Below are 21889 nucleotides of genomic sequence, written 5' to 3' on the forward strand. Positions count from 1 at the left end.
CAGCCGACAGAAGAACAGGCTCAGGGCAGCACGGGGCTGCAGGGGTTATTTTATTCTTTGCTTTGGTCTATACAAAAACAACTTACAGAAATAATAAAATCTTCCATTCCTGACCCACACTCCAGTAGCTGTCCATCCCTTTCCAGCTGGAGTGTTAAACCACCATCAGATCTAAAGCCTCTTTTAAAAAATGCGTTAGATAAGGGAGGAGGGGACGGAAACACACCACTCACCAAAGAGAAGGGAAAGGGGTTAAAATGTGCAACAAAGATCAGTACAAGGACACAGTTCCTAATGCTGGAGTCACTCCTCTATGGGGACTGGCAGGACAGGGACACAAAGTCAGCTCCCAGATGGGAAAGAATTAAACCTCAGACACCCCAAAGGTCCTGGGACACGGACCCTTTGCTTTCAGCAAACTGGATTGGCCTCATTCAGTTGGGATTTGCAGGAAGCAAAGGGGTTTTCCATGTCAGATTCCTCTCCTAGAACACTAACACGCAGAACAAATCGTGGGGAGGTTAGAAAGCACAAACTTAAAGACGGCAAAAGCCGTTGGCACCATATTAAAAATAAAAAAGAAATATATATTCATAGAAAAGACTATTTTGCCAATGAAAGATCACTAACGGTGCAAGGTTTGTGTTTTAAAGCTTCAGAAACAGTATCTTGGATGCTGGATGTGGCAGTAGGTGCTCGAAGCAGTCCCAGGAGGAAGGACCTTCTCCACAGACCCACAGCGAAGAAAACAAATCGAAAACTAAAACCTCTCGTGGGAATGGAAAAGTTTTGTCTTCTCAGGCACTTCTGTCTCCCAAGTCCTCCTCGCGAATGCTCAGCTCTGGGGCCACCCTCTTCTGCATGGAGAGAACACCTGCAGGGGCAGAGAGCTCCTGTCACCCACCCAGGGGGGATTTGGGAGGACACCCTGGGCTCACAGGTTATGGGGACATTGACAGCGCCAGGGACGCCGTGGTGGCACCAGGGTGGCAGGTGCCAGCAGGCAGCCCTGCCACAGGTGCCAGGGGTGCTGGCAGGTACCTGGTGTGGGGCTGTGGGCGGGTTAGGCGAGCATGTGGTCAGCGAAGGGCGCTCGGACGCCGTCGCTGTAGGCATCCATGGGGTAGTCCCCGTCCATGTCCATGTGCATGTCCATGGGGTCCAGGGGGATGTCACCCGAGTACATGGGGCGGTAACCAGGGTCCAGCTCTGCAGGGAAAGAGTGTGGCAGCCTCAGCTCCCATCAGGATCTCGGCCACCTCCTTGTCCTCCCCATCCAGGGCAGCATGTGACACGTGGTGCTGTAAAAGTGTCCCACCATCCCCGAGCCCAAGGGCGCGAGCTGTGTGTGTTCCCTCTGTGGGGATTGGCAGGACAGGGACACAAAGTCAGCTCTCAGATAAGAAAGAATTAAACCTCAGACACCCCAAAGGTCCTGGGACACGGACCCTTTGCTTTCAGCAAACTGGATTGGCCTCATTCAGTTGGGATTTGCAGGAAGCAAAGGGTTTTTCCACGTCAGATTTCCTCTCCAAGAACACTAACACGCAGAACAAATCGTGGGGAAGTTAGAAAGCACAAACTTTCTAAGCTGAGCATCCCACTCAATCCCCAGCAGACTGGGCTGGCACTTGACTGACAGCCACCTGAGAAAGGTTGTAAAACCAGCCTGGCTTAGTGACACGAGGCAGCTGCTCCCCAGAACCCAGCCCACGGGGACCCTGCAAGGAGGGCTGGTGCCATACTTGTTGGAAAAGAAATGAAATTTAGCAAAATATTTAATTATAGTGAGTTGTGTGTGAACTGGTTTGTTAAAAAGTAGTTTTGTAGCCGTTGAAAGTGTGTGTTGAGTTTTGTGTGTGTAACCTAGCAGGTAGTCTTAGGGATTTAATAAATAATTAAACTAGTGCAGGAAAGTAAGAATGCTAACCTGTCTGGAGGCAGCATACAATGCTCTTAGAATAAGATAAGCAGAGGATTAATGATCTTGTTTGTGAACCAAGGAATGTATCACAAGGGGTCTGTGACCAGGCAAGGGGAACGGGGAAATGTTTCTTGGAGACTTTGTTGTGAATCGCATGTATAAGAGGGAAGCACCCATACGTGAATTTGGGGGCTTGGACTTTGGGACGTGAGTCCCCCAGTTCCCCGGGCCCTTAATAAAGCACCCACAAAACTTATCTGAGTTTTGTGTCATCTATCAATTGGGCAACATACTCACCATCTGAGTAGGGCTCGTTGATGGGGATCATGCTCTGAGCCTGGGGAAGAAGATGGCAAAACTGAAGGGATTGATGCTCATGATGCTCAGGGACCATGAGCCAGGAGCTGAGGCCACAGCCCCTCTGCCTCCCACCTCCCACTGTCTGACAGCCCCTCCTGGCTGAGCTCCAGGCTGGAGGTGCTGCCAACAGCTTTTGGAAGCAGCACGGGGCATCCCCAGGGAAATCCAGGTCTGGCTGGGATGCTCAGGGGGCATCCCCAGGGAAACCCAGGTCTGGCTGGGATGCTCAGGGGGCATCCCCAGGGAAACCCAGGTCTGGGGCTGGGATGCTCAGGAGGAATCCCCAGGGAAACCCAGGTCTGGCTGGGATGCTCAGGGGGCATCCCCAGGGAAACCCAGGTCTGGCTGGGATGCTCAGGGGGCACCCCCAGGGAAACCCAGAAACCCAGGTCTGGCTGGGATGCTCAAGGGGCATTCCAAGGGAAACCCAGGTCTGGTTGGGATGCTCAGGGGGCATCCCCAGGGAAATCCAGGTCTGGCTGGGATGCTCAGGGGGCATCCCCAGGGAAATCCAGATCTGGCTGGGATGTTAAGGGGCCATCCCCAGGGAAATCCAGGTCTGGGGCTGGGATGCTCAGGGGGCATCCCCATGGAAATCCAGGTCTGGCTGAGATGCTCAGCGGGCATCCCCAGGTCTGGCTGGGATGCTCAGGGGGCACCTCCAGGGAAACCCAGGTCTGGCTGGGATGCTCAGGGGGCACCCCCAGGGAAATCCAGGTCTGGCTGGGATTCTCAGGGGGCATCCCCAGGGAAACCCAAAAACCCAGGTCTGGCTGGGATGCTCAGCGGCCATCCCCAGGGAAACCCAGGTCTGGCTGGGATGCTCACCGCTTCCCAGGCAGCGGGGTCATGCTTGAAGAGGGAGTTGGTGAGCTCCACGGAGACGCGTTTCCTGTAGTCAGGGTTCTTGTCCTCCGAGATGCGGAACAGCACAGCGGCCGCGTAGGTGGCTGCGGGGACAGCCAGAGCCTCAGCTCCTGCTGCCACGCAGCACCAGCACCAGGAGAGCCCCCAGCACGGCAGCACTCACCTGTGCCCTCATTCCTGGAGTGCAGCAGCTCCATCAGGGGAGCTGAGGCGCCCTCGGCATCGATGGCATCTGCTGCCTCCTTGTCCTGGGCCAGCTCGCAGAGCACGCCGGCCGCCACGCGCTGGATGTTCTCCACCGGCGAGTACAGGAGCTGTCAGGAGAGACCAGCAGCTGTGTGAAGCAGCCTGCCAGGAGCCCCTGTGCTCTGGGCATGTCCTGATGCATGGCCAGGATGCAGCTCCCCGTGCAGGCCGGGCAGGAGGCGGCCCTGTGTCCCTGACCTGCACGAAGAGAGGGATGGTGTTGAGGCGGAAGATCTCCATGCGGTTCATGGGGTCCCGGGCCAGGATGTGCAGTGCCCCCGTGCAACCCTCCACAATCTCTTCCATCTTCACTCCATCCTGCCAGGGAACAAGAGTTCAGACAGAGCCTCACACAGGGGGCACAGCCACCTGAAGTATGGGCACAGGGCACGCCCAGGTTTTTAAGGTGACAAAATATTTTAAACAGATTCATCCCGTTTGATTTGTGAATTAGTTTTCAGTCTTGGACTGCAGGAGGAGATATGTTCAGTGCTGCAGGCTAGCGACAGCATCTAAACACCTTCTGTGCATTTGAAAAATCTCCTGTAAGTCAGAGAAGGGCTGGATTTTGGGGTGCCAGGCTGTGCTGGGGGCACAGGGGTGGGTGCTCACTGTGTAGGGCTGTTGTGTGCCAGCAGCTGCGTGTCTCTGGGCGTCCTGGTGAGCTTTGACCAGCAGCTGGACCAGGCGGGGGATGACAGCAGCCTCCTGCAGCGGGGCGTGGTTGGCCGGACACAGGGCCAGGTTGCGGATCAGGCCTATGGTAGCCTGGGGGAGAGGAGGAGGAGGAGGAGGAAGGAGCCATTTGTCTCAACTGTGCATCAGAACAGTCTGTGTTCCCCCAGAGACACATTGGCTGCACCCTCCCCATGTTTCCCACCCCATCCCCTCTGTGGTGCAGCTGACTCAGCCTCTCCCTGCCCTGGATCCTCCCTCTCCCCAAGCTGAGCTCCAATTCCAATGAGCAGCAGGCACGAGCCACTTCCTCCATTGGGACATGACCCACCAGGAGCAGGGCTGTGGCAGCAGCAGCCACCATCACTCTGTGCACAGCACCAGCTGCTGCCCCCCTCAGCATCCCATGCATCCCATCCCATCCCATCCCATCCCATCCCATCCCATCCCATCCCATCCCATCCCATCCCATCCCATCCCATCCCATCCCATCCCATCCCATCCCATCCCATCCCATCCCATCCCATCCCATCCCATCCATCCCATCCCCATCCCATCCATCCCATCCCCATCCATCCCATCTCATCCATCCCATCCCATCCCCATCCCATCCCACCACAGAACAGCAGCCAGGAGCCCTCTCCAGCCCATTCATGGGCCTCCTCCTGCCCACAACACCCCTCTGGCCCCTCACCTTTACCAGTGGCCACTGGTTGGGCTGGTTGAGGAGCTTGACGATGGCGGGGATGCCGTAGTTGAGGCGCACGGAGTTCTGGGCCATCTCAGCCTCGGGGTGCCGGCTGGTGAGGTGCCTCAGGGCACACACAGCTGGCTCGGTGATGTCCTCCTTGTCACCTGCCCTCAGGATGGTGTGGATCAGGGCCTCCACCCCGTTGGACTGCGTCACCAGGGTCTTGTTCTTGCTGTTGTTGCAGGTCAGGTTGGAGAGGGTGCCGGTGGCACAGGTCAGCACGTTCACATCATCAGAGCTCAGCTGGTTCACCAGGATCTTGAGGACGCCGTCCAGGCCCTCCTGCAGGGGTGGGGATGGGAGGTGAGAGCAGCACACACACAGCCAGACCCACTTCCAGCCCCACAGCAGGCAGTGATGGGGGGCACAGTGCTCCTGACTCCCACACAGCTCCTTTTCCATCCCCCCATGGCTCCTTTTCAATCCCCCACAGATGGAGCTGCTCCTTCATGGTGAGCCCCACTCTAACATGTGCAGTTTCACTCAGAGTTTAATGTCTCCTGCTGGGATCACACTTTTAATGCCCCTGCCAGCACTCCCCACACGGTGATGGAGTGACCCCAGCCCTGGCCAGCAGCCAGCAGCAGGTCAGGAAAGAGTTAAAGAGCCATGACCACATCCTCCTCCAACCCTTCAGTCATCAGAGCCAGGGATGGTTCCATGACAGCCAAAATAGTTTCCAGGCTGCATCAGAGCTAATCCACATGGAGCAGCTCCAGCAGATGGGAAAACTCATCAGGAGGCAGCAAAGGGCTGGGAGAGCAGACCCAGAGCAGGGCTGGGGTCACCTCTGCACACACTGTGGCACAACAGCCTTGGCAGCAGCTCTGCCAGCAGCTCCCCGAGGAGCTGGGCAGGCAGCCAGCCCAGGACAGGCTGATGGGGCTCCCGAGCCAAAGCAAACTCTGGTGGCACAGCTGAGTGACCGTGGTGGCCTTGGCCCGGCGCTGGGGACACGCAGGAGTGCTGGCAGCCAGCTGGCACGAGCAGCACTGGGATGCAGGGCAAGCTCGGGCACAGCAGGGCATCCCCTCACCCTGCCAGGCACATGGAACAAGGAACACAAGGCTTTGGACTCAGCCTGGCACCAGCCACCCAGCACCTGGCAGGGACACGGCTCCAAACTGTGGCACCAAAGCACAGCCAGGGGTCCTGCAGCCTCACCTGCTTGGTTGCCACGTCAGAAAGGTTCCGCAGGGTCCACAGGCAGTTCTGGACCAGCCTGGGGCTGGAGCTGGTCAGGTGCTTGCCCAGGGCCTGCATGCCACCTGCAGGGAAGGGGACAGTCCTGTGAGCAGCCCTGGCCATCCCAGCAGGAGCAGCAGCAGGGCTGGGTGGGCTGGGCTGATGCTCCTGCACACAGAGCAGCTCAGCAGAGGCCAAATGTGGTGTGTGAAGAGCTCATGGACAGCCAGGATGGATCCTGCCCACACAGGAACATGCCTAAGCAGCCTTCAGAGCAGGAATCCGGGCCAGCACAGGCTGAGCAGACCCCTGCCCATCCCACAGCCATGCAGGAGGACACGTCCCCATCCACATCACCCTGCCACAACCATTCACCTCCCCCTGTGGCTGTGCCCCAGCCTCTCTTACCAGCCTCAACGATGGCAGGTTTGTTGCTGGGACACACGGACAGCACCTTGAGCACGCGGCTCGTGGTCCAGAGCAGCTTCTCGTAGTTGTAGCTGCGCATGATCTGCACCAGGGCCTGGGGTCCCCCGTTGGCCAGAATAATCAGCTGCAAGGCACAATCCCACAATGGGTTGGACTGGAAGGCACCTTAAAGTTCCAGTTCCACCCTCCACCACAGGCAGCAGGACATTCCACTGGATGAGGCGGCTCCAAGCCCTGCCCAACCTGATCCTGAACATTTCCAGGCATGGACATCAAGAATGGAGGGTTGGGGTGTGGGACCCCCTTTCCAGATTCCCCAGCTCATGCCAGGACACAAACCAGGCAGGAGCTCCAGCCCCTTGGCATGCAGGAACGCTCTGGTCACATCACCAGGGATACACGGATGGTGGGGTCTCCACCACTGCCTCCTGCACATCCTTGAGGCGCAAAGTTGGGCAACCACCCCCTTCCTGCCTTCCCCACACCTCTGGGACCCCCAGCCCACCTTGCTCTCCTGGTTCCCATAGGCCAGGAGCTGGAGGCAGTCAGTGGTGATGGCCAGGAACTTGGGGTTGTTCTTGTTCAGCAGGGGCACCATCTTCTGCAGCCCGTCGGCCAAGCGCACGGCCATCTTGGCCCCCTCCTGGTACAGCAGCAGGTTGTGCAGGGTGGTGATGGCGTAGAACAGGACAGACTCCACGGGTGAGCTGTGGGAGGGCAGCACACTCCACATCAGGGCTACACCACACTCACAGCAGGCTGCAGCAGAGCCCCCAGGGCTGCCCCGAGCCCAGCACCCAGCAGCACCCCAGGGAATGGACACCTCAGAGCCTGAGCCCCATCTCTGTGGCCAGCGTGGGTGAGGTAGCTGCTCCTCCTCCTGCCCCCATGCAGGTTCCATACACAAACCCCAGGGGTTTTCACACTCTCCCATTGCTTTGGTGAGCAGGAGGACCCACGTTGAGGGCAGCATGAGCCCTCCCTTCCTCTGCCCCCATCCCAGGAGGGGCTGCCAGGCTCTGCCATCCCCCTGGCATCCCCACCACTGCAGCAGGCACAGGTGTGCAGAAACCTAAGATAGGAGATGCCAAGTCATGGTGAATGGGCTAGAAGCCCTTCTTCTGCCTTTTGGAGCCCATGTTTACCTCTCTGTAACCCTATAGGAGGTCACTTTCCCTTAACCCTTACCATTGGACAATTTCTGATCCCCCTGTACCCCATATATATTAATATATACATATATATATATATATGTATATATATATATATGTATATATATATGTGTATATATGTATATATATGTATATATATGTATATATATGTGTGTATATATATATGTGTGTATATATATGTATATATATATGTATATATATATATGTATATGTGTATATGTATATATATATCCCATCCCATATATATGTATATATATATATATGTATATATATATCCCATCCCATATATATGTATATATATGTATATGTATATATATATATATATATATATATAAAGAGCTGTTTTAGCCTGGTTCTGGTTGAAGGGCTGTCACTGGGAACCTCCACAGAAGAATTAATAAAGACATCACTGTGGAACCCCATACAGCCTTCTCCTCTCTCCCTGCCTGCCTAGGCACCTAGCAAGCTGAAGGGCTGAAATCACAATGAGCTGACAATCACTCAAGAGCTGATCTCACTCAAGCTTGCCAAGGTTGCCTGCAGCTGAGAACTGCTTGGGAGCTCGGGCAGCCTGTCCCAAACAGGACTGAGCTATCCAGGACACCCCAAACCCAGCAAAAGGCTCTACACCCCCGTGTACCTCAGCATCCTGACGAGGGCTGGGATGCCGCCCGACTTGAAGATGGAGAGCAGGCCCTCGCGGTGGTGGGAGAGGTTGTGCAGGATGCTGGTGGTGCAGCGGGCGGTGTCCAGGTCGCTGGTGCTCTGCATGGTGCGCACCACGGCCGCCACGATCTGCGGCGACTGCATCAGCGCGCGGCGCGACGCCTCCTTCTTGGACAGCTGGTTCACGATCATGGCTGCCTTGCTGACAACCACCTGCAGGGAGAGCGTTGAGGGGTCGTGGTTTGCCTCAGAGAGCCCGGGTTTCTACCTGAAGATTCCTTCCCCAGGTGCGTCAGTCACCTCTCCTTCCCCTCCCAGCACTGTCTGTCAATCCTGGCATGCCAGAAGAGCATCAAGTGATTCAAAAGATGCCCTCTACCCCTGGGGGGGCATTGGGCCATCCAGGTGTCCTTTGTCCCTTGTACCTAGTTGTTGGCTTTCTACTCCTTTCCTGCCCCTCTCCCCGGGGTTAAAAGGAGCAGCAACCATGAGCTCAGGGAGTTCTGCTGGAGCTGTTGCTGGATTTAGAGGCCTGTGGGCCAGAATAAAGCTCTGGATCCAAACCCTCCATCAGAACCGACTCCTTTCCTTCACCATCGCCTTAAAGCTTCTCCACCAAGGTAAACCTGAGCTCCTGCATGTCTGGATAAACAATTATCCAAATCACTTGTCTCCAAGCACCCAGCTGCAGCATGCAGCCAGCCAAAGGTGTCTCTGAGGTGAGATCACCACAGTTGCCGCCTTTTGGTCAAGCAGCAAGGGCCAGACAAGCTCAGGCACATCCATCTGGCTATATTGGTAATATTCCAATAGGAGAGGTGTGGGAAGAGGTCCCATAGCAAGGACAGGGTGTGAGGTGACGTGGCTGGGCAGGGTGGGCTCAGTCCTGGTGCAGGGCAGAGGCAAGCAGGAGTTTGGCGAGTAAGAAGGAGACAGACATGGCCACAGAGCCCCACAGGGACAGGAGCCCAGTGTCACAGATATATTTTATGAAAAATCCTTTTCTCCTGAGAAGCTGAGAAGCTTCAGCTTCTCCATGTTTTGCTGCTTTGGAACGTGATTTGGAAAACTGTTTACCCAGCATGTGAAATTGTTCTTACTTGATGACCAATGACAGCCACCTGTGTCAAGGCTGTGAGCAGTCACAAGATTTTATCATCATTCCATCATTTTCCTTGCTAGCCTTCTGATGAAATCCTTTCTTCTATTCTTTAGTATAGCTTTAATATATAATTTTCTTTTAATGTAATATATACATAAAATAATAAATCAGCCTTCTGAAACATGGAGTCAAGATTCTCATCCCTTCCCTCATCCTGGGACCTCTGCAAACTCCACCACACATCAGCTGCAGAGACAAACACAGCAAACAGAGCTCCTTACCGGGTCCTCATCGTTGAGCAGCTTGGTGAGCTCAGGGATGGCACGTGTGGCCAGCTCAGCATCATCCTGGTAGTTGATAAGGTGCACGATGGCAGACTTCAGCATCTGGGAGGGCTCAGCCAGGCGCTGCACGTTGGTCTGCTGCCCCTCCAGCTGGGTGGTGATGAGGAGCGAGCGGTCCTCCACCGTCTCGGGGTACATGGCAGCCCGCACACGCTGGGCACGGGTCATGGCCAGCTGGGCCTCCATGTCCGCTGCACGAGGGGGGACAGGGAGGCAGCATGAGGCTCTCTCCAAGGAGCACTCCCAGCCCTGCTCCCCAAACCCAACGAGATGAGCAAGAGCTTAGCGCAGAGACACCGGCCACGTCAGCAGTGCCCGCGCGCTCTGCGCAGAGCTGGAGCTTCAAAGCGTAAACAGATCCGGCAGCACAGAGATAAGACAACGCTCAATTAGGCAGCGTGATGGGGCAGTTGTCACACAAGGCCTATTAATTAAAAAAAATTAAGGATATTTGCAACTTGGGACTAGCTGGCACTGGAAAAAAGGACAACACTGAGGCCTTGCCCATCGAGGATGCTGAGCTGTGATACTGTGGTAGCCACCCATGGTCACCACCTCTGCACCACAAGGACTGCACAGGGTCCCACGGGGAGTTCTGATCCCCATGGGAACTGTCAATAAACCTACTGCTGACAGGGAACTGCAGAGGCAAGCAGAGCAAACCAGCCCCTTTGAGGGGATAAAGCTGGGGGGAGCATCTCCTTCACCCCAGGCTGCGGCTCCACATCGTCCTCGCCTCAGCAGGAGAAGCCGTGGCAGTGCCCACAGTGTTATGGCACAGACTGGCAGCTCTGGCAGCCACACGGGGACAGGTTTCCCAGCAGGCAGACAGGCAGTGGAGCAGGTGGCAGCTCCGTGGGATGGGATCAGCTGTTCCCATCCCGAGCCAACCCGCTGGCGCGCTCGGATGTGCGCACAGCTCGGTTCAGCTCCAGCGCGGGCTGACCGCGCGCCGCCCCCGCGCCACAGCCTCTCGGCGCTGGGGAGGAGGACAGGAGGAAGCATATTTTAGGCAGCAACAACTCCCAGGGTGTGGAAGCCAGCATGGAGGAGTACCCGGAAGCAGCACGGCTGCGGGGGAGGAAGAGGAAGGCAGGAGCTGAGCAGCTGAGCCCGCGGATGTGCCGGGCCTCACAGCCCCTTACCTTGCGCTTGGCTCTGGCTCTGGCTCCCTCCCTGGCAGTAACTGGTGGTGGTTGTCTTCTTGATGGTGTACTGCTTCCCATACACCTCGTCATCGTCCCCCAGGCACTTGCTGCTGACCGAGGGCACCTGCGTGTTGACGCCGGAGTGGATCCCGGAGTCGTAGGTGTAGGTCTGCTGCCACTCCGTCACCTTGATGGGCTGCTCCATCATGTTCATCACCTCCATGGCTGCTCTGCGGGGTGGGCAGGGCAGATGTTACACCTCCAGGCAGCCTCAGGACCCTGCTGCCCCTGTCCTGGCCCCGAATGGCACGGCAGGCCCCGCGCAGCAGCCGGCCCTGCGCAGATGGAGCCGATCCCTATCTGCCCTCCTCCCCCACTGGAGATGAAAGGCGGCACCGCGATGACGAACCCAAAGCTCAGCACTTTGCTGCTCGTGTTCAGACATGAACGGCGGCCGCGTCTCACCGAGCTGTGTCTCACCACTGCCACGGCCAAGGTGTGGGCAGGCTCTGCCCAGCACAGACACACCACAAGCTCCAGGGTCCCATGAGCTTTTTTAAGACCCTTTCCAGAGACACAACCTGCTCAGAGATGGGGGGCATGCCAGGAGCTCCAAGCTCCATATGGCTGGAGTTCCAAGCATAAAATGAACTTTTTTAGAAGCTTCCTGGGACACTCCTAAAGCACCTAAAAATAAGCAGGCAAAGCCACTGGCTCAGCTTTCCCACAGGCGCCCACGGCGTGGTCTGGGGCTCGGCACTCCCCACTCAGTGCCAGGACAGGGCAGCCCGGCACATCCCAACACTCAGGACAAACCAGCCAAGGTTGCTGGGAGCAGGGCTGGGATTTCCTTGTCTTTAATTTGGAGATACAGGAGGAGGGAGGATGGCTCAGGGATTAACGCCTGAGCTCACTCAGGGCTGTGAGTCACCAGCCCTGCATCCAGGCCTCCAGCACGACCAGCAGGGATGGAGGCAGGCAGGGAAGGAGGGATGGAGGCAGCACCCGCCCAGCCCTCCGCTGACCCATCACCCAGCATTCCTATCCCTTCCCGGCCGCGCAGGAGAGGAATGAGTCAGAGTTTCAGAGGCGATAAGGGAGCAGCAGCAGCAGCAGCAGCACCCATCGCAAACACCCTAATTACCACCTGCACCGGCCCCGGTTCCTGCGCCGGGGCGGCCGCGCATCCCTGGCCCCGCTCCAGCCGCCAGCACCGCGCGGGACCCGCAGGGACCGGCCGGGCTGGGGCGGCACCCCGGGCCCAAAACCCTCCTGGGGGAGCGAGAACACGGAGCTGAGCCCCCCGCCAGGCCCCAGGCTGAGTCAGGGCGTCGGGTGGTGGCCGAGGACGCGGCTCGGCGGGGCACGGCGCGCTCGGGCTTGGCGCGGCTCGTCCGGCGCTGCCGGCTGTTCCCAAGGAGCTGCAAGGGAGGAACCCCAAACCCTCTGCGCAGGGAGCAATCCCAAACCCTCTGCACAGGGAGGAACCCCAAACCCTCTGCATAGGGAGAAATCCCAATCTCTCTGCACAGGGGAGGAATCCCACACCCTCTGCACAGGGAGGAACCCCGAGCCCTCTGCACAGGGAGGAACCCCAATCACTCTGCACAGGGAGGAATCCCAAACCCTCTGCGCAGGGAGAAATCCCAATCTCTCTGCACAGGGAGGAATCCCAAACCCTCTGCACAGGGAGAAATCCCAATCTCTCTGCACAGGGAGCAATCCCGAGCCCTCTCTGCACAGGCAGGAACCCCAAACCCTCTGCACAGGGAGGAACCCCAAACCCTTTGCACAGATGGGAACCCCGAGCCCTCTCTGCACAGGGAGCAATCCCGAGCCCTCTCTGCACAGGGAGCAATCCCAATCTCTCATCCTTCAGATGGGAAATACGCCCCCCACGCGTGTCCCCCCTGGTAGGAGCATCCCGCAACGCCCAACCCCGGCCCCACCGCCTGCCCGGAGCCGCGGCAGGGCGCACCTCCTGCCAATCCGATATTTTTTGAGCTGTCAAGCAGCACCGGCAGACTGAGAGCGGCTCTAATGGGCTGAGCATCATGCACGGCGGTCAGGAAACGGAGGAGCCGCTAATGGAGGGCGGTGGATCCGAGCAGTGGGGCAGGACCGTGTGTGACACACGGTGCCAGGGGCCAGAGGAGAGGCAGAGCCGCTCCCCACCCCGCGTGGCAGCAGGGATGGGCCGTGGGAGCCCCGGGGCGGAGCTGGGAGTGCCGCACACCTGCGTTGGTATTTGGGAGGGCGGGTCCTCCAGCTGGGTCACCCTGGCACGGTGGCAGCCTCTAAATAGTGTTGGGAAACCCAAGAGAAGCAATAGCCGTGTTTTATGAAGTGTGGAGGTGGGAGGCAGGAGAGGGCTCTGTGACACTGGCAGGGCACAGCGCCGTGGGGCTGGCTGAGCTGGCACCATGCCACCTGCACTGCAAGGCCACAACAGCCCAGGCCAGCACTGGAAAGCTGCCCTGGACAAGGTGGGCAGGGGGAGAGCAGAGCTGAGGGCAGCACACACCACACAGCCAGGGCAGGGACCCCGGGCAGCAGCTGGCAGATCTGGCAGGGGCTGATGCTGCTGCACCACTGCTGAACAGTGACATCCACGCCACAATTTAGAGGCATCAGACAGGCACTTAATTTTCCAAACCTCCAGGAGCTGGGCTCAGACACCGTACAGAGCCCTGCATTATGCATGAGCCACCCCTTCTGTCTGCACCACAGCACCCAGGGACATCAAAAGCCAGCACGGCTCCTCCAGCTCTGACACGAGCTGCCCCAGACGAGCTCCAAGCAGGAGAGCAGGACCAGGAGCCCCACAGAAGAGACACGGGCACCTGTGCTTCCCCTGAGCATCCCCCCAACAGCATTTGCTCATGGCCACAGGGAACAGCGAAGCCAGCAGCACCCGAGGTGACAGGGCCAGTGGAGCAAATGCCAGACACTCCTGCTGTGAGCAGTGACATTTTCTGAGCCCTGTGTCAAGCGTGCCCTGCTCATCACTCCGTGAGGGGCAGACACTGACACAAGCTTCTCCCTCATCCTCCACAGCCTGGCTCTGTCCTCAGGTGTCCTCTCTCCTCAGCAGGATCAGGAGAGCTGGTTACCCCTGGGCTCAGGAGCCATTCCCAGCAGTGTTTCTAGGGAAGTGCTGCAGCAGGGAAGGACCCGTGTGCAGGAGGGAGAGGCAGGGTGTTATTTGGGGCACATGTGACAATACCCACACTGAAGGGTCAGCCACGAGCAAGGGGCATGTCTGGGTGGGCTCCAGCCTTCCCACATCAGGCCTGTGGGCAGGATGATTGCTGCTGAGCCCAGCCATGCCTGCCCCACCGAGCTGGTGGAGTGGGAAGGGGAGAACAGTGAGGGCAGAACGAACCCACCAGGCCTCACCTGAGCCCCACTCCACACAAACCTAGACCCCAGGGAAACAGGGTTTGTTCCTCAAACAGTGAGAAATCCCCCAGGAGGCAGTGAGGCAGCTGTGGGGGACTGTTCAGAGGGGCCAGCAGGTTGGGGGAGAACCTCTATCCTGCTCCTGCACCACAACAGGAAAGCAGCCAAGACACCCGAGGGGTTTCAGCCATGGGATGCAGGACAGGCAGGGCCTTCAGGCACTCCAGTAGGGCACTGCCAGGAAGAGGTTAATCCCTCTCCCACCCCTTCCCTGAGCCAGGAAGGCAGAGGAAGCTCCCGCAGGCTGTCGGGCACCGGCCAGCAGCTCATCCGCCCCCAGAGCCATTTGATCGTGGTCCACGCAGCACAGCCCCCCCGGGACACCGTCTGCAGAGGAAGTCTCTGGCAAACATGCAGCCCCAGGCCTGAGTAGCCCTTCTCACCAGCTGCTGTGAAGCCCTCAGCCCCAGCAGGCAGGGCACAGCCGGCACACAGGGCTGAGCTGCCCAGAACAGCATCAGGAGAGCAGCGAGTGCTGCTTTATGCAGGAATATCCTCTGCTCGGGGGCTTCTCGGGGAGCAGCAGCCCCTGGGGTGAGCAGCTGTGATCCCCAGTGTGGGGTCACCCCAAGGGGAGCAGGCGTGGGGCACAGGGCACCCTCACAAGCCCCCACAAGCGCTGGGTCTCAGGGTCAGGGGGTGTGAGGGGCAGCCTGAGCTCATCACAGGCAGGTCCAGCCTGCCCTCAGCCCAGCATGGAGCAGTGTGGGTGCTCCACAGAGCCCCACAGTGCTGGGGGGAGCCCCTCATGCAGCCCCAGCATGTGAGGGGCTGAGCTTGGCTGAGCTCACTGCAATTAGAGTGGCCAAGGCTTATAAGGGAAAGGGAAGAGGCAGTTAAGGCAATTCAATAAATGCAGCACAAGAAAAGACTCTATTTTAGAAGCACTTACACTACACAGAAGCCATCTCCGGTCCCCCCCTTTCCTGGAGCAGCCAGGGATTAGCAGCTCAGACAGCCCTGGGCAGCCAGAGCACAAGGTCTCCCCACAGACAAGGGCACCAGAGCCCTGTGAGAGGGCACCTTGAAGTCCCCCAGCACCCTGCCCCTGCCCCAAGGTGCTCTCAAGTGACACCAAGGGCTGGGGAAGCTGAGGCAGCCGCTAACGAAGGCCCTGCAGACACAGCACAAAAGCTTCAGTGGTTTTGAAGAGGATCCTCAGGAACACACAGCGGGAGCAGGCAGAGAAAGGAGCTTGTCAAGACCTCAGCAGCATCAATGGGAAGCGTTGGAGTCAGATCCCAGCACCGGGAGCCCTTTCAATGGGGCTTCACAGGGAAGATGAGTGGAAGAATTCAAAGGGGAACGAGAGCAGCTTGAAGTTTAATGAGGAGGAGACAGCGGCGGGGGATCAGCCTCTCGTTAGAGCAGGCAAAACCACTGGCCTGGCCTTGCACACAAAGGAGCCCATGGCCTTTGTGTGTGGATGTGCCCTGGTCCAGAATGGCTCCTGGGCACTCAGGAAAGGCAGCAGGGTGCAGGAGCTTCAGATCCAGCCTCCAAACCTTTTCTATATTTCAGCTACTGTGATTTTGTTATACTTGAGCTGCTGAATGCCTCATGCAAAGCTCCAGCTCCTCTTGCTGGGGGTGCTGCATCCCCCTGAGCACCAGGCCAGGCTCTGGCAGCAGAGCAGCCCCAGAAGGTGACAACTGTGCCACGACCTGCAGCGCTCAGCTGATGCTCACCATCAACCCAGACCGTGTCCCCGAAACGCCTCGCCTGCACCTGAATTAACAGCTCCTGACAGCTCCAGCACATGCCAGGCCCAGGCTGTGATGTTTTGGCACTTCACATCACAAACCAACACAGTGTTATCCATCAAGTGCTCTCCCGCTGTGTGCGCACGCACGGTGCTGAGCATGACACCCACCCCCGGCTCCTGTGCAGGGCAGGGCCCACAGCAGGACCCTCAGCCCAGGGATGGCTTTCCCAGGGACACCCACCTGCCCAAGACCCACTGTGGGGTCTCTGGCAGCGCATCCCCCTCCCCACATCACTGGCTGTTGGCACAGACACCTCCACCTGCAGGATCAGGAGGACCCACATGGGCTCCTCTCCTCACACTCTGCTGATCTCATTAGAATCATGTCTGGGAAAGATGGGAATTTGCCACTTGTCCATGAAATGGAGAACTGGCATGGTGAGATTAATCACAATCACTCCATCTGGATATAAAAAAACCCAAAAACCATTATTTTGTTTCAATGAGCACAAAGAACAATAAGAACAGTCTAACTGCAGGCTCTGGACCTTGCTGGCTGTTCCCAGCTCCAGCCACGGTGCCCAGCACACTGGGATTGCCACCCAGCCCTGCCAGAGGAGCTGGGGCAGCGAGGAGGGGCACAGAGGTGCTGAGCCCCGGCTTAATTTCTCCATCCAGTTGCATTACAGCTGCAAAGTTCAGACGCTTCACAAGAAATTATCACCCACAGCCGTCAGCAGCCGGCCTGTCGGAGCAAGTTAATGATTTGTCACCAGGGCTCTGCCCCCGCGTCACCGCGATTACAGCAGCTCTGCCAGCTGCCAAAGGTCTCTCCCCACACACACAGGAACGCTTTCCATCCAGCCCCCCACCCCAAAAAGCCACACAGGACCCCCCCATGCACCCACCCCACGGGGTCTGTGCCTCAACAGCAGGGCAGCGCCCAGAGGGCACTGCCACCGTCACCCCTGCCAGGTCAGCTCAGCCAGGCGTGGGATATCGGGAAAACACCGAGCATTCCGTCTCCACCCCTGCAGGAGCTCCGGGTCTGGGAAGGAGGCCCGAGGAGGGCTGGGAACAGGCGGCGCAGATGTCGCGGGCTGCCCGACAAGCCCCGGCAGCCGCGGCTCGAGGCTCCGGCCCCGTTCCCAAAGCAATTCCCGAGCCCAAGGCGTGCCAGGATGCCTCCAGGCCCGCCGGCAGCCGCCGCACAACCCATCGGGGATGGCGGATTTAGAAGGGTATTTCAAACCTCTGCTTAAATAGAAACATCTTCATCTCCCCCCTGCGCAGCCCGCGCAGCCATGGACAAAGCGGGTGTGGCTGCAAAGCCAGCCCTGTTTAAGCGCAGACACGGGGCTGAGGTCAAGTTTTAAGCTTTTTTAGGGAGGGAGTACCTGCACCTTCCCACGCCCTTGTCCACATCTTTGTCAGGTCTGTCCATGAGCAAAGAGGGGTAAAATCAACCCTGCCAGAGCAGAGAATGCGATTCAAGGCACGGATGCTGCCCTGGTGTCCTCCCGAGCTGCCATCCCCAGCCGTGTCCATTCTCACAGACCCACCTGAGACACCCCACGGGGCTGAGACTGACACCCACCCCCAGCTCTGGGTGCCCACACACCCTGCCCAGGTGGGGAAGCACCACCTGAACCCCGAGTTAGGCTCCTACTGCTGTAACAGACACGACATTTCTTTTTAACTTCTGTTAATTACAAGCCCGTCTAATTTAAACCTTCCAAACCGGCACAAGCGTCGTTGGGGATGCTGCAATTAAAGTTCTGCGAGTTCTCTGCGCAGAGAGAGGCTCTGCTCGCTCCCCCAGCCTGCGGAGCGGGGCCAAGGGCAGCTCTGCCATCTGCGAGCGGCAGCGCGCCCGGCAAAAGCGCCGCCTGAAATCCCGGAGATCTGGAAGTGTGATAAAAAGCCAAAACCCCATCAAGCGCTCCCACACCAAAGCACAGTCTCGAAGGGAAGCCGCCGTCCTCCCCAGGAACGGGCTGGGCTGCAGGAGCCGTGCAGCTGCACCGCAGTGCCCGCCCGGCTGGGCTGAGCGAGGCTTTCAGGTGGGGGAAACAAAGGGGGGAGTTAATAGGATTAGGGCAGCGCTGAAACACTGAAATGCGGCACCAGGACCGGAGGGGACATCCCTCAATGCCCCTGCCTTGCAGCCCGGCCACGATGCAGCCGCGCTAGCCCAGGCACGGAGCACAAACTACTCGCACACCCAGCGCCAGGAGACCCCTCCCTGCAGCCCGGCTCGTCCCCACAGCCCCTCCCGGGGATGAACGCGCTTCCTGGAGCCGGCAAGGACACGGCACATCGGCCAGACAATAGACTGGAACGCCATTGTCTGAGAGAGGGCCCCGCACGGCCGCCCCACCTTTCCCCAGCGCCCCGAGCCCTGGGGAGCCGCGTCTGTCCCTGCTCCTGCACAGGGCAAGGAGGGAGAACAACCCCGAGCCGCCGCTGCCAGGAGCTCTGCGCGGCCCCGTCCCCATGGCCACTTGTTTAAGCCAAATTAGCAGTAAAAATGGCTTTTTCGTGACACTTCATGGAAACCCTCCAAAACAATGAGCGATAACAGGCTTCGGATGTGCAAACGCAGTTCCAGTGGGTGCCCTGCACCCTTCCCAGCCAGCTCCGACAGCGACAAGGACACAGAGATGGACCCCTATAATTTTCTCCTCCCTGTTTCCGGCTGGACCGGACACTCCGAGCGCGGAGCCCGGAGCAGCCCCCGCGGACACTGCACCTGCCAGCCCGGAGCAAACGCCCCCGGCACGGCTCCATCCCCATCCCCATCCCCGCGGCAGCTGGCGGGGCCACGCCGCGCCCCCGGCTCCCCCCGGCCGATGGCAGACGGACACCGGAGCTGTGCCCTGCCCGGGGCTGGCACCGGCGCCAGAAGCAGCACGACGTGGGCTGGAGCAGGAGGTGAAGCCACTGGGGGGGCTGTGTCCCCAGCCGCCACCTCCCTTCTGGTATGGGGAAGCTGAGAAGGGAACATGAAACCAGGCATGGGACTCACCCCGGCACCCCAACAGCGTCTCGGGGGTGCAGGGACTCCCAGGCTGGCCGGAGAGGGTGCAGCTGATGGTCCCACAGCCGGGCAGGCACGATGGTGGCGCAGGTCACCCTGTCCCGTCCGCTCCTCTCCCAGCACACGCTGCTCGTATGACAGCCCACGTTTGCCTTCTCCGGGCAACTCCCAGCAACATTTCAGCATTATCCTTTCATCTGCGCTGTAAACCTGATTAATTAAGCTAATCACTCAGCTAACGCAATTAGAGCGCTCTCTCCTCTCCAAACATCAGACAAACAGCCAAGTTTCGCTCCCCCCGCCGTTTCCCGGTGCGGATGGCCGCTGTCCGGGGGGCTCAGCTGGGACCCTCCGTGCTCACCGTGCCCAGCACCCCTCACCCTCGGGGGGGCTGTGGGGTGATGCCAGGACCCCCCCAGACCCTCTCAGCCCCCCGACCTCACACGCCAGGTGGGCAAGCCAAGGATATCCCCGGTGCCACGGGTAGGGATGGCGATGTCGAGGCGATCCGAGGGGGCCTCAAGAGCAGCACGCGGTGTCCCCAGGTGTGGCTGTGGCACGGAGCAGCCCCGGTTTGCGTAAGAGCCCCAACAGCACCGGGCGAGCGCCGTGCCAGGGCCTCGCCCGCCCAGCGGCGGCTGCGGGCGGGGCCGGGACAGAGTCAGCGCCTCGCACTCCCGGAGCCGCCACTCGGCACCGGGAAAGGGCCGGGACAGCCCGGCTGCCCGTGGGGACCCGCCCAGCCGGTGCCGCGCAGCACCGGCCGAGCTCCCGGGCAGCACACGGGGAGCGCTGCCCCACGGCCGAGCCGGGACTGCCGGTGCTGCCGGTACTGCCCGGCCCGGCCACCACCCCGGCCCTCCCCGCCCCGAGCGCGGCCGCTCCCCAGCGCCGGAACAACCGACAGCGACAGCCCCGGCCCCGGCCCGGCCCGGCCCGGCCGCCCCAACTCCGCTCACCGGACCCCTCCCCGCCAGCCCGGTCCTCCGGAGCCTCCCCGCTCACCGGAGCGATCCCTGCCCGGTTCCGCCGGCCTACTGCCGCTCACCGCCGGTCCCCCATGCCCGATGCTCGCTGACTGGCTCCACTCACCGCCGCTCCCGGTGCCCCGCCCCGCTCACCGTCGCTCCCCGTGCCCGTAGCGCCAGTCCCGTTCACTGCCGCCACCCGTTCCCGGTGCCCCGGCCCCGCTCACCGTCCCTCCCGGCCCGTTCCCGGTGCCCCGGCCCCGCTCACCGTCCCTCCCGGCCCGTCCCCGGTGTCCCAGCCCCGCTCACCGTCGCTCTCCGCCGCCCGCCCGCTCCTGCCCGAACAAAAGGCGAGCAGCGCCCCGCGCCCCGCCCCGCCCACCACAGGCCACGCCCTCACGCCGCCCGTTCGCTATTGGCTGCTCCCCACGCCCATCAACTCCTGGCCCCGCCAGGCCCCGCCCCCGCCGGACGTGTTTATCCGCTCCCCATTGGCGGGGGCGCGGCCGCCCCGCCCCCTGCCCGCAGGTGATTGGACAGCGGGGCGGGGTGGGCGGGGCGCGGCGGCGGCAGAGCGAGGGCGCGACCACGAGGGGACCACCTGGGTGACGTCAGTGGGCGCGGCCAGGTGGGGCCGGACCCGCCCATAGGCAGGGCCGGGGGCTCGGGGGGACCCCCGGGGCCGAGCGGGGACCCCCGGGCCGAACGGGGACCCCCCGAGGCAGGAGCGCGGGGGCGGCGGGAAGCGGCGCTCGGGAAGGGCTCGGGGCTGCTGGCGCTGCTGGCGCTGCGTCAGCCCCGTCCCCGCCGGACCGGTCCGGCCGGGTGCTGCCGCCGCGTCCCGGGCGAAGCCGCCGTCACCCAGTGCCGGAGTCATCCACTGGATACGTCTCAGCCCACCTCAGGACCCCCCAGGTGTGGGGAGCAGGAGGATTGTGCCCCGGTGAGGATGAGGAGGGAGCATCCTGCACCCCCCGCTGCCTGCGCGGTTCCCTGGTGCGTCTGGCAGCGAGCGCTGCCAGGCAGGGATTCGATTCTCAGCTCCGAAGGGAGGTGAGAGACAGCGCTTCCACCGCCCCTGCAAGGGAAAGGGAATTCATGGCTGTGCGCTGAGCGGGAGAGAGGAAATGGGCACATGGCACGGCACGGCACGGCACAGCTCAGGCGTCAGCCAGAAATCTCATTCGTGCTCCCCTCTTGGTCAAGGTCGAGGGTGCCAGGGAAGCGCCACGGTGTGACCCAGCTTCCTGCAGCCGTGCCCCTGCATCCCCTGCATGCCCTGCATGCCCTGCATGCCACCTCCATGTCCCCAACAGTCACTGTGCATCCCGTCTCTGCACCCCTGGCACTGCCCTGCAGCTCCACTCTGTGTCCTGGGGACAGGACAGTGGCCATGGGGGACAGGACAGTGACCATGGGGGACAGGACAGTGACCATGAGGGACAGGACGGTGGCCATGAGGGACAGGACAGTGACCATGGGGGACAGGACAGTGGCCATGGGGGACAGGACGGTGGCCATGGGGGACAGGACGGTGACAATGGGGGACAGGACGGTGACAATGGGGGAAAGGACGGTGACCAAGGGGGACAGGACGGTGGCCATGAGGGACAGGACAGTGACCATGGGGGACAGGACGGTGGCCATGAGGGACAGGATGGTGGCCATGGGGGACAGGACGGTGACCATGAGGGACAGGACGGTGACAATGGGGGACAGGACGGTGACCATGCAGGACACGATGGTGACAATGGGGGACAGGACGGTGGCCATGGGGGACAGGATGATGACCATGCAGGACAGGACGGTGACCATGCAGGACACGATGGTGGCCATGGGGGACAG

The 21889-nt window shown here is 60.2% G+C and overlaps 1 protein-coding gene across 2 annotated transcripts; it reads right to left on the minus strand.

The window, feature by feature from the left end:
* Positions 1-32: 32 nt before the first annotated feature.
* JUP (junction plakoglobin) lies at positions 33-20410 on the minus strand. 2 transcript variants are annotated; one of them, XM_058041507.1, is made up of 15 exons: positions 20354-20410; positions 10867-11099; positions 9659-9912; positions 8250-8488; positions 6943-7144; positions 6417-6561; positions 5988-6091; positions 4767-5105; positions 4010-4165; positions 3596-3715; positions 3315-3465; positions 3113-3234; positions 2222-2261; positions 1042-1209; positions 33-874 (listed from the first exon to the last, which is right to left on the minus strand). In XM_058041507.1, the coding sequence occupies exons 2-14, from the start codon at positions 11090-11092 to the stop codon at positions 1064-1066; spliced, it is 2244 nt and encodes a 747-aa protein (XP_057897490.1). In that variant the 5' UTR covers positions 11093-11099; positions 20354-20410; the 3' UTR covers positions 33-874; positions 1042-1063. The 2 variants fall into 2 exon arrangements, with proteins under 2 accessions (XP_057897490.1, XP_057897491.1); XM_058041508.1 differs by lacking the exon at positions 20354-20410 and adding an exon at positions 19065-19134.
* Positions 20411-21889: the final 1479 nt, after the last annotated feature.

The sequence above is a fragment of the Melospiza georgiana genome, chromosome 28 (assembly GCF_028018845.1).
Source record: "Melospiza georgiana isolate bMelGeo1 chromosome 28, bMelGeo1.pri, whole genome shotgun sequence".
In the NCBI taxonomy this organism is placed as follows: domain Eukaryota; kingdom Metazoa; phylum Chordata; class Aves; order Passeriformes; family Passerellidae; genus Melospiza; species Melospiza georgiana.